The following is a 19722-nucleotide window of genomic DNA, read 5'->3' on the forward strand; positions in this document are numbered from 1 at the left end:
TATAATTTTTTGTTTGCTTCACTTAGAACAAGTTAAGTTCATACAAACTTGATTACATGTATTATTAACAACTATGTAACCCAATTACTTACAAGTTAAGATTTTTTTCAAATCAGTTTTTCTGTCAGAGTCCAACAAGGCTTAGTTTCCTGGTGCCCTTTAAGGAAATATCCAGATGTGAAGAGGTTATGAAATTTCTAGCAAACATATTTAGCTATGAAAATATTACTTAGACATTCTTCCTTACTGTTTCCATGTATATTTTTGTTATATTTAGTTTTAGTTCTGAAAAACTTATTTGGCCCAAATTATATTAATATACAACAAATATCAAATATAGCAAGTAATTTTTCTTCAAATTTTCAGTCAACGAGGAAGACTCCAAAGTTTCAAGGAATTGTGTTTTATTATCTGCATGAGTGAACTCTGTGTTTTTCATGTATTTAACCTATATGTACAAATATTTATGGAGTACCTAGCTTGAACAAAACACCATTTTCCTGTAAGACTACATTTATTTATTTTTATATATTATGTTATTAGAGAGCTACAGAGTGTGGATAATAGTATCTGTCTCCTTTAGGAAAAGTTATATAACTGGCTGAAAAGAACAAAAATTAAAAGAGTAATCAGTCCTGAGGGCCAGAGAAAGTGAAAACAGAAGCCACATGAGCTGAAGATTGGCCCGAGGCCTAGTGGAGGCTAAAGGGACCCCAATCATGTGCTTAAGCAGAACTGAAATCACAGCTTTTCAGGGCTTTAAAATACTTAAAAGTCATCGAGGGTGACCATCTCGCCAATATTAATACATCGCTGGCAACATTCCTTCCAAGTGTTTATCTGCCATGTGTTTGTTCCTTTAGTGGTAGAGAAACTACTACCTCTCCAGCAAATCAGACCGTGTGTAGTGACCTCTTTGAAAAGGCAATTTTCAGACTGATAATGATCCAGAATATTTCCTTCTGGCCTCTATTGAACATTCTCCTTACAGTCCCTTGGGGGCTGTCCTCACTCTAATTCATATTCCTGGTGACATCACTTCCAATAACATCTTCAATAATAATACCTCCACCCAAGTCTTCTTTCCCTAAGGCTGTGTACCAACCCACCTCCCATCTGTACTTTACATGCTCCAGTGTGTGACACTGTTAGGACAGGCTCTTTCCTCTAGATGAGATCTACTGTTGTCTTTTTGTAGACATAACCTGAAAGACCTGAATGGGGACATGCTGGTCCCTAGAGACTAGACAGATCCTGGAGATAGAAAGGGAAAAGCAGGGAGCATGTCTGTAGGATGGCATCCTTCCTGCTTAAAGCACCAGTGATTACCTCTGTGTGAATATTGTCCTCAGTGGTTTCAGCAAGAGTTCCTGTGACATGGAACTCACCCCCTCCCAGTGCTCTGAGCTCTTGTTTTAGTCTCTGGTGAGGATGCTTAAGGCCACTCTATCTATTGGAAGATGAGTGGAGTAGAACTCATCTAAGCCCTCTCAGTGTTCTCTCTGCCTCTTTATCCATGAGAACAGAACTCGGAAAATTATCATATTCTCTGAAAGCCATGAGATGCTCAAGTTCATTGACTTTTTCAAATAAGAGTTTATTCATGCATCTAAGTGTGACTGAACTGAACTGAAGGGAAAAATGATAAGCCAGAATGCCATGACTTGAATTTGGGCTCTGCCATCTACTACCTTTATGACCTTGTGTAAATTGCATAATCTCTGTGCCTTTGTCTTCCAAATTACAAATCAGTACAGTTCAGTCACTCAGTTGTGTCCGACTCTTCTCAACCCCATGAATCACAGCACGCCAGGCCTCCCTGTCCATCACCAACACCCAGAGTTCACTCAAACTCATGTCCATCGAGTTGGTTATGCCATCCATCCAACTCATTCTCTGTCGTCCCCTCCTCCTCCCGCCGCCAACCTTTCCCAGCATCAGAGTCTTTTCCAGTCAGTCAACTCGTCGCATGAAGTGGCCAAAGTATTGGAGTTTCAGCTTTAGCATCAGTCCTTCCAATGAACACCCAGGATTGATTTCCTCTATAATGGACTGGTTGGATCTGCTTGCAGTCCAAGGGCCTCTCAAGAGTCTTCTCCAGCACCACAGTTCAAAAGCATCAATTCTTCGGCGATCAGCTTTCTTCACAGTCCAACTCTCACATCCATACATGACCACGGGAAAAACCATAGCCTTGACTAGACGGACCTTTGTTGGCAAAGTAATGTCTCTACTTTTCAATATGTCATACAGGTTGGTCATAACTTTCCTTCCAAGGAGTAAGCGTCTTTTAATTTCCTGGCTGCAATCAGCATCCGCAGTGATTTTGGAGCCCCAAAAAATAAAATCTGACATTGCTTCCACTGTTTCCCCATCTATTTCCCATGAAGTGATGGGACCAGATGCTGTCATCTTTGTTTTCTGAATGTTGAGCTTCAAATCAACATTTTCACTCTTCTCTTTCACTTTCATCAAGAAGTTTTTGAATTCCTCTTCACTTTCTGCCATAAGGGTGGTGTCATCTGCATATCTGAGGTTATTGATATTTCTCCCGGCAATCTTGATTCCAGCTTGTGCTTCTTCCAGCCCAGCGTTCCTCATGATATGCTCTGCATATAAGTTAAAAAAGCAGGGTGACAATATACAACCTTGACGCACTCCTTTTCCTATTTGGAACCAGTCTGTTGTTCCATGTACAGTTCTAACTGTAGCTTCCTGACCTGCATACAGGTTTCTCAAGAGGCAGGTCAGGTGGTCTGGTATGCCCATCTCTTTCAGAATGTTCCACAGTTTATTGTGATCCACACAGTCAAAAGCTTTGGCATAGTCAATGAAGCAGAAATAGATGTTTTTCTGGAACTCTCTTGCTTTCTCCATGATCCAGCGGATGTTGGCAATTTGATCTCTGGTGCCTCTGCCTTTTCTAAAACCTGCTTGAACATCTGGGAGTTCATGGTTCACATATTGCTGAAGCCTGGCTTGGAGAATTTTGAGCATGACTTTACGAGCGTGTGAGATGAGTGCAATTGTGTGGTAGTTTGAGCATTCTTTGGCATTGCCTTTCTTTGGGATTGGAATGAAGACTGACCTTTTCCAGTCCTGTGGGCACTGCTGAGTTTTCCAAATCTGCTGGCATATTGAGTGCAGCACTTTCACAGCATCATCTTTCAGGATTTGAAATAGCTCAACTGGAATTCCATCACCTCCACTAGCTTTGTTCGTAGTGATGCTCTCTAAGGCCCACTTGACTTCTCATTCCAAGATGTCTGGCTCCAGGTGAGTGATCACGCCATCGTGATTATCTTGGTTGTGAAGATCATTTTTGTACAGTTCTTCTGTGTAATCTTGCCACCTCTTCTTAATATCTTCTGCTTCTGTTAGGTCCATACCATTTCTGTCCTTTATCGAGCCTATCTTTGCATGAAATATTCCCTTGATATCTCTCATTTTCCTGAAGAGATCTCTTGTTTTTCCTATTCTGTTGTTTTCCTCTATTTCTTTGCATTGATCGCTGAGGAAGGCTTTCTTATCTCTCCTTGCTAGTCTTTGGAACTCTGCATTCAGATGCTTATATCTTTCCTTTCCTCCTTTGCTTTTCACTTCTCTTCTTTTCACAGCCATTTTTAAGGCCTCCTCAGACAGCCATTTTGCTTTTTTGCATTTCTTTTCCATGGGGATGGTCTTGGTCACTGTCTCCTGTACAATGTCATGAACCTCCGTCCATAGTTCATCAGACACTCTATCTATCAGATCTAGTCCCTTAAATCTATTTCTTACTTCCACTGTATAATCATAAGGGATTTGATTTAGGTCATATCTGAATGGTCTAGTGGTTTTCCCAACCTCTTCAATTTCAGTCTGAATTTGGCAATAAGGAGTTCATGATCTGAGCCACAGTCAGCTCCTGGTCTTGTTTTTGCTGTCTGTATAGAGCTTCTCCATCTTTGGCTGCAAAGAATATAATCAATCTGATTTCAGTGTTGACCTTCTGGTGATGTCCATGTGTAGAGTCTTCTCTTGTGTTGTTGGAAGAGGGTGTTTGCTATGACCAGTGTGTTCTCTTGGCAAAACTCTATTAGCCTTTGCCCTGCTTCATTCCGTGCTCCAAGGCCAAATTTGCCAGTTACTCCAGGTGTTTCTTGACTTCCTACTTTTGCATTCCAGTCCCCTATAATGAAAAGGACATCTTTTTTGGGTGTTAGTTCTAAAAGGTCTTGTAGGTCTTCATAGAACCCTTCAACTTTGGCTTCTTCAGCATTACTGGTTGAGGCATAGACTTGAATTACTGTAATACTGAATAGTTTGCCTTGGAAACGAACAGAAATCATTCTGTCATTTTTAAGATTGCATCGAAGTACTGCATTTCGGACTCTTTTGTTGACCATGATGGCTACTTGATACCCTATATTTTAATGTTCTCCTGAGGAATGAAAAGAGTGAATACATGCTAAATGTTTAAGGCAGTGTCTAGCACAAAGTCAAATCTCAAAAGAAATTATTTCTATCAAGATTTTTGTCATAACTATTACATAATCTTTTTATTAGTCACAGTGTGTTATAGAATTTCTGTTATCAAAGTCATGGAGTTTTACTTTGCAACTTTGTTTCCGTAGCATTATTTTAACATAAATGTAACAATGGAGAGTCCTAAAACTAAGGATTGAATGACAGAAGTAAGCTGTAGGGGACTAACATTGAAAAGCATAATTTTTCAGTTCTGTGAGGAGCATGTTGTCCTGAATTATGACATATATTTCAAGATTTTGATCAAAAACTGCATATTTCAAATTTGTTGTTTACAATATAAAATTAATAATGTGCCATACCATACCATTGCTATGTTTTGTTGAGAATGCTCGATTCAGTAAGTTTCTATTAAGCTTCTAATTTCTAATTTCAGGCTGGAAGTGGGGTGAGTTCTAATAGAAACCATTCATGCTTTAATGATGTCTATATTAAGATGTTGACATATAACAGGTAGGATTAACACCTTGGGGGAAAGGATAAAAGAAAGCTATTGGAACAGAGAATATGAGATAGGTGACTGATTTAGCAGATTGGGAAATTATGTCAGGTTAAATGGCATTTGAGGTGGACTATAAATAATTGGTAAAGATGTCTGTTGATATTTTTTGAGTTTATATCATGTGGTTGTTGCTGTTTCAGGTGCTGTTCCATACTGACATGATGAAAGCTGGGGATTATGATGATTTCTCTGTCAGTATAGTATAGATTAGAAGAGAATCTGGAAATAGAGTCTGGTAGGCATTCCAAGGGGGCTCCCCTGATGGCTCAGCAGTAAAGAATATTCCTGCCAGTGCAGGAGATCTGGGTTCAATCCCTGGCCTGGGAAGATCTCCTGGAGAAGAAAATGGCAACCCACTCCAGTATTCTTGCCTGAGAAATCCCATGGACAGAGGAGCCTGGCGGGCTACAGACCATGGGGTCAAAAAGAGTCAGATATGACTTAGTGACTAAAACAACATTACATTCCAAAAAAGTAATGAGAAAGTAAATTAGATAAATAGAAAGAAATATTAGAAACATGAAATGCAATGCTTTAAGGAAAAGAAATCCACAGGTTAAGAAGAGGGAGGAACTGAAGGTGACAATAAATATCCTAGAAACTGGTGATGTCACTAAATGTAATGCGAAAAACAAAGAAAGACCATATGGGAGAAATAAAGCCATGAGTTTCAGTTCAGTTATTTGATCAAAACATATCCTTGACAATTATAACCAGCCAACAGCGGAAAATGCAAATCTGGAGCTTAAGAAGGATGTCAGCTTTTTAATTGTCTGCCTATAAAAGGAGGTAAAACTATGGATGGTAATATATTAGTGAAGCAGAGGAAATACAAAAGAAAAGTTTACACTTCAGTGAATGCTCACATTCTGGGAGAAAGAGAAAAGGAAAAATTAAAGGAACAGAGACATGGTCAGAGTTAGGTATAGAATCTAGAAAAAGCACTGTTCAAAAAGTCAAGGGCAGAGAGAATTCTAGAAGGAGAATGTCAGTAGAGTCACAGACAGTAGGGAAAGGGAAAGAAATGTAAGATACAAGGAATGTGGGGTCATTGATGTTCCCTGGGCAGCACTCTGATTAGCATAGTCAGAGCAAAAGCTGGGAGGTAAAAAAAGTAAACAGTTGCAGAAGACGGTAAGTTTTAAATGTGCAGTTTTTTGTTCTTTGCCAAAATGTTCCTTTTACTCAATTTCCATAAAAATATGCATTAATTTTGTTCACATGTGAGATCCTTTCTTTTCTGAGAGAAAAATTAGTGTTTTTCTGGGAAAATTTTTATTTATTAGTCTCTTAATTTATTTAATTTATCTTGTCAGAACTCTGTGACTTTTCATCTGCCAGACAGGGAATGAAGTCACTTACATGACAAAAGTATTGAAAACAGTTTTTGCTTGCCACTTGATTTATGGTAAGATGCATTGTTTTCAGGGGTGTTCGGGCCAGGGGAAATGGACTTGTTTTTTATTAAAATATAAGGGAAAACCCAGAAATTACAGATCCAATATCCTTCTTGCCTCCTTTGTTTTCAGTAGATAAATAGGGTATTTCTTTTTTTTTTTTTAATTTTCCTAGGATTAAATGTCTGTGTATCTGATAGATTTTAAGTCACAGAAATAAACAATGAGGTCAGTGCTTTTGAATGGTCAAAATATTTGTTGTAGAAAAGGAATAAAAGTTGACTTGCAGCACTATGACTCTTCTTGCTCTGTCTCTTCTAGTAATAAAATTATGATTCGGAGGGTACATAATTCCAATAGATTTGTGGGAAATTTAACTCTTAAGTCTAAATGTAGTTCGTGTGAGTGAATTGCCAAGGATCAGAACAACCATTTAAAAACTTTGAAAAAGAGCACCATAAATTGGAAGTAGTATTCAGCTTTTCTGAAGCACTGAATCATGAAAATATGTTTTTTTCCTTAAACCTCAGTCACAGAAATCAAAAAGATACTTGTTAGATTTGTCTGTTTCATTTAAAAGCTTGAGAATTGTAATTTGCTCTCTTTCAAGTATTTTTTCGATTAGATGTATCATTAGAATTGGCACATTTCGTCCAGAATGTTTATCATTATTCCTTTAGTTTCAGCGCCCATGAACAGTTCCAGAACTGATTTGAGAGAGGTGCTCTCCCAGGAGCAGCTGCAACTCTATTGCAAAATCTTCAAGAAAGTGTGATGGGCGGCTTTGGAGTTGCTTCTGGGTTTATATGGGTCATGATCTGACAGACTGGGCCCTTAGAAGCTTCTAATCCTTTTCTTTAAGATTACCCTTTTAATCTAATAACTTTGTACATTTCTATCCTTTGTGAATTAAGTACAAATTAAACCTTCCTTCAGAGAAATTCCTGTTGGAGATCCATTCCTGGAGGAACGATGTCCTATTTCCTTTACCCATCATAAATTGACCTCTACACTACAGGCTTAGAAGTGCCCATTTCCCATTAAGCAAGTAATTAGTGGTGCATTAAGTTTCCTGTCTGAATCCATCCAAAGTAGAATGTATGGGTTGTTTGCTGCTGGGTTGAAAACACACATTGTTTTGTATGCAGGTACATAAGTCTTTTCATTGTGAATAGGACCCAGAGTGATTAAACAAGCACTCGTAATATGTTAATTTATAATTTTAATTACAACAATCTTGTATATATAGTCATTAGTGAATACTAATATAAATATTTTTCTATCTTTTTATTCATAATGCATAAACCAATCATCCAGTTACTTCTCTGAGGTTGCCTGTTTTTGTTTCATAATACAATCTTTGTTCTTAGTTGTGAATGCATTTTGTTCGTTCCTGTCTTGAATAATCCCTCATTAAGCTAGTCACTTTCTGCTCCATGCTAAAAAGGAAAAATTATCATGCAAATGTGGCACGCCATATTAAAAAGCACATTACCCAACACTTTTGTTGCTGTCCTTCAATTAGTTTCCCTTCTTTGAATTTAATTCCATTTGTTGTTAAACTACCAACTTGATGTATGGACTCATGAATCTCAGCCTGCTGCCAAGAAAGTGGGGGGAAAAAATCAAAGCCTCTTCGAAGAGCTGCAGAGGCGAGCTGAAATGAATTTGCTTCACCTTTGACAAGAACACTTGAACAGCAGTGAAATCCTCTGCTGATTCAACTTGGCTAATTATCCAATTATTTATTTCAAGAATAAAGGCTCTGTTTTATAATTAGAGAAGTGTAAGGCAATCTGAGAAATTTGGTAATGACAGCTGACTTAAGTCACTTCTAAGATAAACAGTATCTGTGCAAACTTGTCTCACCCAGTGTTTTCAGGCAGCCCTGTTCTCACGTCTTAGCATCAGGGAAATCCTAAGAGTATGAGGAAGGGCTGGTTTTGTTTGTTTGTTTTGCTCTTTCAACAACAAATTATTTTGCACTTCTAACCACCATGTCAAATTTCCATGGCTCTCAAGCAATGTTAAAGTTGTATTTCTCTTGATTAAAAGCTTTTGGTTCAAAGCAATACTTTTTAATTGCCTAATGATATAAGTCAGTTCTTAGGAAAGAACCGCACATTTAGGAGTTCATTTGCAATATAACTGAAAAATTCATTGCATGGCAGTAAAACAATTTACTGTTAATTACAAGGAGAAGAATTTGCTGTAGCATGCTCACAGATTGCCATGAATCATGCAGCACTCCTAGAGATTTATAACAGATGTGTAAGTGGGATGAATTAGCAGGGTTTAATAACAGAGACACAAATCATGCAGACTTCAAGGAGCTTTAATTGATATACTAGAATGTGACGGGCATGAATCACTCAGCCATTCAACAGCACTGTAACATATGGTCAGCTCAATATGCTGCATCTGAAATCGGTCGGTGAGTCGTTGGTTGTCCCATATGGTAGAAGCAATATATTTTTCATGATTCAAAAAATACATCCATTTTTTAAAAAGAAATTTGATTGCAAAGCATGTTTGTTATTGAACAGTCACTTGAATGCCAAACTGGGTTTTTTTATAATTATTTTTTTTTGACATGGCAGCTTCCCAAAATAAATAGCAGCTACTACTTGTAATACCAGATCGTTGGAGACGTTTTGAGAACCAAATTGGTGCTTGTTGGCAGGCTTGATCCACAGTAAAACCTACAGAAGAGTTCAGCCGATGAGAGCTGCGATTGTTAGGGAAATCCTTCAGATTCTGGCAAAGCAAACCAAATGAAAGGGATGATGTCAGTCTCAGAGAAGTTCAGGAATGCCCAGATTTGCAATGAGAATAGATGAGATTGAATGAGAGACCTTTACTTAGCAGAGTAGGAAAGTGACTGTGATAACACTGGAACCCATTGTGTAGCAACTGGATACAACATTTTCAAAATCAACCTCTTAATTAAAGGTTCAGTCCTCTGGGAGCATTCTAAAAAAAATCCTGGAAGAGCATTGCATCAGTGGTAGCACCGATCTCATGTTATTCCTGAATGATTATTTCAGTGTAGGAAAACAGGCAACCCTGGTGCAGACCAGGAGCTGGGAGGATGCAATATCTTTCTATGGAAGCTAGGATCTGGCAGCTTTGGACAAAGCTTGTGTAGCTTTAGTAAATCTGACAGACTTGAAAAAGGAATATTGCAGCCTTAGAATTGTGGCTGCCAGAATTTAATGTCAACAATTAAAATTTATTTTGATCCTTACCTACTGTTTATTACTGTTTGTATACACAACAGACCTTACTAATACAGACATGCACTATTAGATGGAATTACCATCTGTTCAGAGTGAAATGCTGGCATCTGTCTTAGATGCTAAAACTAAAATGATATTATTTCTAACAAAACAAAATTAACTGCTTTTTACTCACCAACTTTAATGTTGAATGTGTGCTGTGCCCAAGGAAAAGGCTTGTTGATACACTGTGTAAGGTCTCTGTTGCCAGGTCTGTATTTAGATAAGTGACTTTCATGAGACCTCTGTTGACCTTTTCGGCATAGCAGAAATGGCATGTAGAAATCACACTTTGTAAAACACTGTTTCAGTTTTCTGATGTATTAACCACAGTTAATACAGGCGTTAAACAGCACAATTAAAATGTTTAAGAATTGAAACAGACTATTGGATGCAAAATATTTTGATATGTCCTACGACTAGTTGACTCACTGGAAAAGACTCTGATGCTGGGAAAGGTTGGGGGCGGGAGGAGAAGGGGATGACAGAGAATGAGATGGCTGGATGGCATCACCGATTCTGTGGACATGAGTTTGAGTGTACTCCGGGAGTTGGTGATGGACAGGGAGGCCTGGCGTGCTGTGATTCATGGGGTCGCAGAGAGTCAGACACGACTGAGCGACTGAACTGAACTGAACTGAAATTACTTTGCCAACAAAGGTCCGTCTAGTCAAGGCTATGGTTTTTCCAGTGGTCATGTATGGATGTGAGAGTTGGATGGTAAAGAAAGCTGATTGCCGAAGAATTGATGCTTTTGAACTGTGGTGTTGGAGAAGATTCTTGAGAGTCCCTTGGACTGCAAGGATATCCAACCAGTTCATTCTAAAGGAGATCAATCCTGGGTGTTCACTGGAAGGACTGATGCTAAAGCTGAAACTCCAATACTTCGGCCACCTCATGCGAAGAGCTGACTCACTGGAAAAGACTCTGATGCTGGGAGGGATTGGGGGCAGGAGGAGAAGGGGACGACAAAGAATGAGATGGCTGGATGGCATCACCAACTCGATGGACATGAGTTTGAGTGAACTCCGGGAGTTGGTGATGGACAGGGAGGCCTGGAGTGCTGTGATTCATGGGGTCGCAAGGAGTCGGACACGACTGAGTGACTGAACTGAACTGAAATAAATGCAAGGGAAAAGCTACATTGAAATTCATGTGAACAAAGTTGCCATACACCCACAGTGACTCCTTTAGGGAAAAATAAACTGTTATCTTCTCTGCTGGACTATTAATTTTCTCCTACACTGACACCTAGGAAAGATTTATACTCAGTACCCCCTCCTTTATTTTAAGCCTAAGTAAGAGATCTCTAGCTTTTCGAAGTTAGGGAATTGGGAGTATCAAGGACAATGGTAGTTTCCATACTGATGTTGGATCCATGATGCTACTTTCTGAGAAGCCTGACTTCAGTTCTATATATCACAAAATAATAAATTCTGTCACACTAACATTTAATGCATGTACACAGTGCATTAACTGTAACTGTAGTACATTTATTTGTGCTAGAGGAGACTTGAAAATTATTAAAAAATCAATACTTTGCTGTCAGAGAAGCAAGTGTTACGATGCATTTAAGTAGTTAATTGCATAAGCCCCATAAAAGCTTCAAGTTTGGGTAGGAAAGATGCCATAATTACAGTCCAAGCAACTACCTTTTATTAATGGGGGACTTTAGGGAACAATGCTTGTTGTCATCACTGCTGCGATGTGAAGTTCAGAAATCATGGCTCACTTGCTTTATATGTAGGATGCAAGTTGTGTGCAAATTATGGAGAATCACCAGTATGACAACTGGCTAAGGTAGTGTATATTCACCAAGAAGGTGATTCACCTTAAATTATTGAAAAGAAATGCTTTCTGGACTTTCTTTATATCATAAAACACATAGAAAAATCATAATATTTGTGTGCCATGGTAAAGAACAAAGTGACTCAGAGTTGCAGGGATAAGTTGGTTGGGTTTCTGGAGGGATGAGGGACCTGTATGTCCAACACCCCTTCATGATTTACTCTTGAGAAACACTACTTGCAAATGTTCAGCCAGAATTTTCTAACTGGAAGAGATCATAGGTATAATCGGGTCTGTCATGTTCTTCAATAAATGAGATACTAGCCAGCAATTCTACCCCTGAGTATATATCTGAAATTAAAAAAAGCACTAATTTGAAAAGATGCGTGCACCCCAATATTCATAACAGCATTATTTATAATTGACAAAATATGAAAGCAACCTAAGCATCCATCAACAAATAAATGGATAAAGAAGATGTACTACATATCAGTTCAGTTCAGTTGCTCAGTCGTGTCTAACTCTCTGAACCCATGGACTGCAGCACACCAGGCTTCCCTGTCCATCACCAACTCCCAGATCTTGCTCAAACTCAGGTACATCAAGTTGGTGATGCCATCCAAACATCTCATCCTCTGTTGTTCCCTTTGCCTGCCTTCAATCTTTCCCAGCATTAGGGTCTTTTCCAATGAGTCAGTTCTTTGCATCAGGTGTCCAAAGTATTGGAGTTTCAGCTTCAACATCAGCCCTTCCAATGAACACCCAGGACTGATCTCCTTTAGGATTGACTGGTTGGATCTCCTTGCAGTCCAAGAGACTCTCAAGAGTCTTCTCTAACACCACAGTTCAAAAGCATCAATTCTTTGGTGCTCAGCTTTCTTTATAGTCCAACTCTCACATCCGTACATGACTACTGGAAAAAAGATAGCTTTGACTAGATGGACCTACATATACCCAATGGAATACTACTCAGCCACTAAAAAGAATGAAATTTGCCAATGAGACAACATGGATGGACTTGGAAGGCATTTGTTAAGTGAAATAAGACAATATTGTATCACTTATATATGGAATCTAAAAAAAATACGACAAACTAATGAAATTAACCCAAAAAGCAGCCCCACAGATACAGAGAACAAACTAGTGGTTATGAGTGGGAAGAGGGAAGAGAGAAGTTATATCATAGGGGTAGGAAATGAGAGGTCCAAATTATTATGTATCAAATAAGCTACAAGGATATATTGTACAACACAGGCAACATAGCCAACATCTTATAACTGTACATGGAGTATAGCCTCTGAAAATTGTGAATCACTCTGTTGTACACCTGTAACTTATATAATATTGTACATCAACTAAACTTCAATACCCAAAAAAATGAGTGTGTGAAATACTTAACAGAGGTCAAATAACGGATTAGCCAATGTTCCATAAGTAGGGTCTTAAAGGACCAGTATAGAACCTAAGTTTTCTCCTTTCCAGATCAGTTCCATTATACATCTTCTTTCTTGAAAGAGACAAATAAACAAAGAAGAGAATGGGAAAATTGATGCTGTTCTTTACTCAGCCAGAGAATAGACCAGTCAACAAGGTCTATCTGAGTGCTGGGAGATCTCGGAAAGTCAGGAGGAGAATCCTTTCCTCTTCTGGCCCTGACTGGAGAGTGCTTGCTAACTGGAAAATCCTGTCTTCATGATCAATCTGGATATCAGGTCTGAGTCCTGGTCCCAGTGCCCTTTTTCACAGGTGTTTGTGGCTAGCAGCGTTTGGCAAATCACATTTCCTGTGATGGTTTGCATCTCTGAGAAAAAGAATCATTTTTCACTGACAAGATACCTGAAGATGTCATATATTTGTGTTCCCCTTACATCCCTGAAATGAGGAAAGGCTGTTTATTCCTAGATTGCCATCTTCCTAGTAGTTGCGGATGCTTTAAGACATTGACACAGCCATGCAGTCTTCATAGACAACAAACTCTTCCTTGAAAACACAGATTCGATTTTAAAGAGGTGTCATCAGCAAGAGCTTCTGTTCATTTAGTCTTCAGTTCTTATCCTAAGAAGCTCAAATTCCACACTACATAAATTTTGCAAGTGTAAATTTATGCATTATGATATGCTATTAATCAGATTATAAAGTAATAGATGCTACAGATAAAAGGATATATATTACAGAGTGTTTTGTAAAAGAATGATTATAAGTAGAAGAGCAAGACTAGAAATTGGATCACAGAGTTAATGCAAAAAATACATTGTAATTTTATTCCAAGTGGAAACAGAATTTGTGTCTTGTTATTTGAAATGATGAATATTGGTTTGCATTTATAAGAGAATTTTCTAAGTAAATACAGATAGATTCTGAATGTGAATGAATTGAATCATTTTATAATATGTAGTCTGAAAGATACTTTATTGGCTAGTAATAATAGTGCCTTGTACTTATATAGAAATTTGCCTTATAAAACTAACACAATTATATTGTTTTTAAAAAATTTTATTTTCAAGGTTTCTTACTGAAAATTTAATCTTATATTGTCTGAGAGAAATCTGAGACACAAAATTTTGAAGTGTTTTTCTAAAATCATTCAGAATTGGATTAAAAAAAAGTGAAATATAATCTCTAGAAGGTTCCAATGACTTTTCCATAATCCCATAATATCTCTTAATTTATTGCTTTGTCATTAACAAATTTATACCTATAATCCATCCACTTTGGTGATCTGAGATTTAATCTTTTATTCCCTGGTCTCTTAGTGAGTCTAAGTTTGTATGCATGTGTTTAATAGTTCAGGAGTATCTGTTTATCTTATTATCATTCTGTTAATACTAAGTGCTCACCCTTTCTGGTGGGCTGGAGACTCCAAGTGAAACTATAAAAGACAGTTGAGAGGTGTTTATTTATTTTTAAACAAGTGAATAAAATACACACACACACACACACACACATATTCTAGTTTCACTCCTCTGTAGTTGGCTTCCTAAGAATATTGTCATTGCTCAGTGGAATAAGTCTCCTGTGAATCTAGAAGAGATGCTCGGCTACTTGTTAGAGTTTAAATAGTCAACATTAATTTTAGTGGATTCTCAGTGCAGAATTGTCCTTATTGATTATAATCATTTTGTCATATTTTTAAAATTGCATGCTCTCAATTTTAGTAGATATTAAAACAAACCCTCCTCCCCCCCCCAAAAAAAAAAAACTACTGAGTTGCTGGCATTCCTTTTGCTTTGTTTGATTCTGAAATTATATTCTTGATAAAGAAGTGATTATGGATGATGTTTCATTGGGGAAAGGATTTTGAATAAAATAATGGTACAAAGCTTCATTATCTCCTTCCAGCTGGGTGATTGGAATAAAGTAAAAGAGTATCAAATGTCAAACAAATGGGACCTTGAGAATGAAGCTGATTTTAAATGTTTGTTTTCTACAACTGACTATGTAAATAATTTCATTTGTAACATAATTTTTGGATTCCACATATAGGTGCTATCCTATGATATTTGTCTTTCTCTGACTTCCTTCAATCAGTGTGACAATCCTCTAGGTGCATTCACATTGCTGCAAATGGCCTTGTTTCATTCTTTTGTATGGCTGAGTAATATTCTATTGCATATATGTACTGCGTCTTCTTTTTTCATTTCTCTTTTGTTGATGTTTAGATGGCTTCCATGTCCTGGCTATTGTAAATGGTACTGCAATGAGTCGTGGGGAGGGATGACTGGGGTATTGGGGTTATATATACCCCCTACTATACATAAAACAGATCACTAACAAGGACCTACTATATAGCATGGGGAACTCCTCTCAATACAATGTAATGACCTGTATGGGAAAGTAAAAGTGATAGTGTTAGTCACTCAGTCGTATCCAACTCTTTGCTACCCAATGGACTGTAGCCCGCCAGACTCTTCTGTCCATGGAAATCTCCAGGCAAGAATACTGGAGTAGGTTGTCATTCCCTTCTCCAGAGGATCTTCCTGATGCAGGGATCAAACCCAGATCTCCTGCATTGCAGGCAAATTCTTTACTATCTGAGCCACTATATGGGAAAAGAATGTTAAAAAAAGAGTAAACGTATGTTCATGTGTAACTGATTCATTTTACTGTACAGCAAAAACTAACACAACATTGTAAATCAACTATACTCCAATAAATTTTTTTTTTAATTTTAAAATAAAAAGAAGTAATAAAATTCTTCTGCTATTAAGAAGTACAGGAGGTTTATTCATAATTTCACTAAATAGTTAAAATGGAATTTCTATTTTCAACACATCAAATATATATAATTTGTGATTCGCTAAGTCTTTGCTGTCCAACATGGTAGCTATATATAGCAAAGGTCTGTCTAGTCAAGGCTATGGTTTTTCCCGTGGTCATGTATGGATGTGAGAGTTGGATGGTGAAGAAATCTGATCGCTGAAGAATTGATGCTTTTAAAATGTGGTGTTGGAGAAGACTCTTGAGAGTCCCTTGGACTGCAAGGAGATCCAACCAGTCCATTCTAAAGGAGATCAATCCTGGGTGTTCATTGGAAGGACTGATGCTAAAGCTGAAACTGCAATACTTTGGCCACCTCATGCGAAGAGTTGACTCACTGGAAAAGACTCTGATGCTGGGAGGGATTGGGGGCAGGAGGAGAAGGGGACAACAGAGAATGAGATGGCTGGATGGCATCACCGACTCGATGGACATGAGTTTGAGTGAACTCTGGGAGTTGGTGATGGACAGGGAGGCCTGGCGTGCTGTGATTCATGGGGTCACAAAGAGTCGGACACGACTGAGCAATTGAACTGAACTGAACTGAAAAAGATGGAATTGGTCCTTCATTGCTTCCCTGAGCCCAAAACTCAGAAATCTTTGACCATCCTTCCTCCCAATTAAGCTTATAGCCAATGATGGCTTGCTGAAGATTTAACTCCAAACTCTGAAGATGAGCTTAGTGAGAGAAGAAATTTCTGCTTGGCTTAGCTTTTTGTTTTGTTTTGGATTATTCTGAAGAGAAATCATAGCATATAGAATGAAATCTCTGAGAGCCCACCATTTAGCTCATTTTTGGCAAAGAATAGTAAAGAAAATCATGCATAAATTTATATAAGAATAAAAATATCACATAGTTCACAGTGGCAGAAGATGAACAAAATTATTTAAGTTGTTAAACTTTTTGCTCAGCGCACTTTCTTCTTTACTAAAAGTGAAAATAGAATCACAATTGTTTCTCTTTAGAAAGCTGGCCAAGTTTTAATTTAAATTTATTAAAACAGACAAAGACTTTGTGCCTATACAAGGCTGTGTTAATACAAGTGTAAATTAAAGTCCACAGCTTTAGTTTGGGTCCATAGTAAATAAGCTCGATGATTATGACACGTGATTTTTTTTTCTACACTTTCACCGCTCAAATCCAGCTGACACACTTACAGTGGATATGAGTCTCATCGTACAGACTCTTTAAGAAAATAAAATGGGGCTTCATTTTCAATAACTCAGTTGTTAATCTAATCCATTTCCAGTAGGTTTTAGGGGAGGTCTTAAATCTATGCCTCTGAAGATTTGCCAGAAGGCTCCACAGAATTTCCAGTGTCTCTGAACCTCAGATCATGCCGTGGCCCCAGCATGCGTGTGAGCATGGGGTACTGACTGCCCAAGGCTCAGGCTCCTGCTAGTGGTCATGTGGTCTCTTCAGGACCCTTGAGGCTGCCTGAAGTCTGTGGTGCCCAGAGAAGAGTTTGCCATCCCCTGAGCTCTCAGACTCATATCTTCCACGTGGATGCTTTGTCTGGTTTTCAGAGCAGCTTTTGCTGATTTGTTTGTTTTAATTTAGACCAGTTTCTAAGCTTTAAAAAATCAGAAAATTACACAAAAAAACTTTTTAAAAAGCAAACTAAAAGATTTGGTGACATTGGGTCATCATTCTCGAGTCATCCATTGGCTGGCATGAATTGGTGACCATTCGCCCCTACCTGGTTTTTCTCAGTCCCCATACTTTCTCTTGTATCCCTGACTAGCTCTTTTCAAACATTTCCTTTGCCTGTTTGGCTTCTGTGGATTGCAGCCTTGACTTGATACCACATTAAGACAAGGGATTCTGCCCTTTGTGATCAGTAGCCATTGGTTGGTAAGTCACTGGCTGCAGGATTCACAAGGGATCCTGTAGCTTCCACTCAGGCAGGGTAATTCTCTAGAAAATGGAGCAGCCATGAGCCACTAAAGACCAAGCACAGAAGATGGAGCACTGAAGCACCTGCTTGGGAAATGGAATCTGGGTGGGGCAGCAATAGACTATATACTGTCTGTTCAGTTCAGTCGCTCAGTCGTGTCCGACTCTTTGTGACCCCATGAATCACAACATTCCAGGCCTCCCTGTCCATCACCAACTCCGTGACATTGTACAGGAGACACGGACCAAGACTATCCCCATGGAAAAGAAATGCAAAAAAGCAAAATGGCTGTCTGAGGAGGCCTTACAAATAGCTGTGAAAAGAAGAGAAGCAAAAAGCAAAGGAGAAAAGGAAAGATATAAGCATCTGAATGCAGAGTTCCAAAGACTAGCAAGGAGAGATAAGAAAGCCTTCCTCAGTGATCAATAGAGCAAGAAAGAATAAATACAAGAAAAAACTTTAATAAAACTTTGTTTAATATTTATTAGTCATTTAAGTTTTCTTTAGTTGCCTTTAATACAAATTGTATCTTGTGTTTTCAGTTCCTAGAAGCATAGAAATCCTTGAGACCATACTTGATTTGGAGTATGCTGTACACAGGTGCCTGTGAACATATATGTACATATCGGTGTCTATAGATGGAAGCCAAGTTCTTGAAAGTAACAAGGGTTTTCTAATTTTTAGCACCAGCCCAACTGAGGCCGCCTCTGGTTGAAGGAATCAACAGCACAACCATGTATCTTAGGTGGCTGGCACCTGAAGAGCAGAATGGACCTTCTCCTGTGTATCAGCTGGAGAGGAGAGAGCCATCTCTACCGGCTCCAATGGCCATGGTGATGAAAGGGACTCGCTTCACAGGACATGGATATTATAAGTTCCCCAGCTCTACTCACCCAGTCAATACAGACTTCACGGGTAAGTGTGCTTGATGTCACTTTCCTTATGAGGCACTTAAGCCCCGAAGTGTTTTCTCTTATTAGCTTTTACTATGCCTGTTTATAGAGATGCTAATGTAGTCTTTTTATACTTTAGCTTGATCGTGTGGACATACTGTATTCTGGAGGGGGCAGGGAAAGAGTGGTAAGAGGAGGAAAGAAAAGAAAGAAAATGATGTGGGAAGGCAGCCTTATTGGATCAGAGTATGTGCTGGACATGATTCTTGGATGCTGTTTACCAGAATGTGTTCCTCAGGGTGTTCACTTCCTTTGTGGAAAAGAGTTCTGTGGCAAATGATTTGGAGAAATGCACCATGCTATTGGAGATGCTTAGTAAACATTGAGTTATTACAGTCTCTGAAAAGAAGTGTAAGAAATCTATTTAACTAACTCTTCCTAGTACTTATTTGATGTAACTGTTCTTTTAAAAAATGTAACAGCAGTTCATACCCTATGTTCTATTGAGAGCATTATCGGAAAAAGTAATTTCAGGGAAAGCCTACATTTTGTGGGTCAGAAGTAGAGTAAGGCAAGTGAGGCACAATATTTAAGGCACCAAAAACTCAGTTGTCCATGTAAATAACATTTTAATACAATATTTTTAAAATAAAAATCAGTGCAAAAATCCCCAGTAAAATATAAACATTTTCTTGTTTTTTTCTACTTTCTTTTGTCAATCAATTTTTATTCTAGTAGAGTTACTTTACAATGATTTGTTAGTTTCTGCTGTACAGCAAAGTGAATCAGCTATACGTGTACATATATCCCCTCTTTTTTGGACTGCCATACAATTTAGGTCACTACAGACAACTGAGTAAAGTTCCCTGAGCTATGCAGTAGGTTCTCATTAGTTATCCATTTTATACATAGTATCATAGTATATATATATGTCAGTCCCAATCTCCCAAGATCCAACACTCACTGTGTGGGCTAACTTCGTGCGTCTCTCTCAGTTCCTGATTTTACAGGTATTATCGTCTGGAAGCCTTTTGCTCTATGAATTATAGTTTTTAGAAGCACTATTTGACTGTAGGTATAGAAAGTGGTAGCTATTCATAATACATAGTTTACCATTATTTAAAGAATTTACAAAGTGTATAATACATATGATTCTATAAACTCAGAATGATATTAATTTAACTC

At 38.2% G+C, this 19722-nt stretch overlaps 1 protein-coding gene across 1 annotated transcript in view; it reads left to right on the top strand.

Moving 5' to 3' along the window:
• USH2A (usherin) overlaps positions 1–19722 on the top strand; it is a 969245-nt gene that overhangs the window by 267335 nt on the left and 682188 nt on the right. The window contains exon 20 of the mRNA XM_055419911.2: positions 18329–18559. Within this exon, the coding sequence (XP_055275886.2) occupies positions 18329–18559 (231 nt within the window). The remainder of the gene's footprint in view (positions 1–18328; positions 18560–19722) is intronic.

The sequence above is a fragment of the Moschus berezovskii genome, chromosome 17, assembly GCF_049115385.1.
Source record: "Moschus berezovskii isolate FMDL1 chromosome 17, NW_MosBer_1.0, whole genome shotgun sequence".
NCBI lineage: Eukaryota > Metazoa > Chordata > Mammalia > Artiodactyla > Moschidae > Moschus > Moschus berezovskii.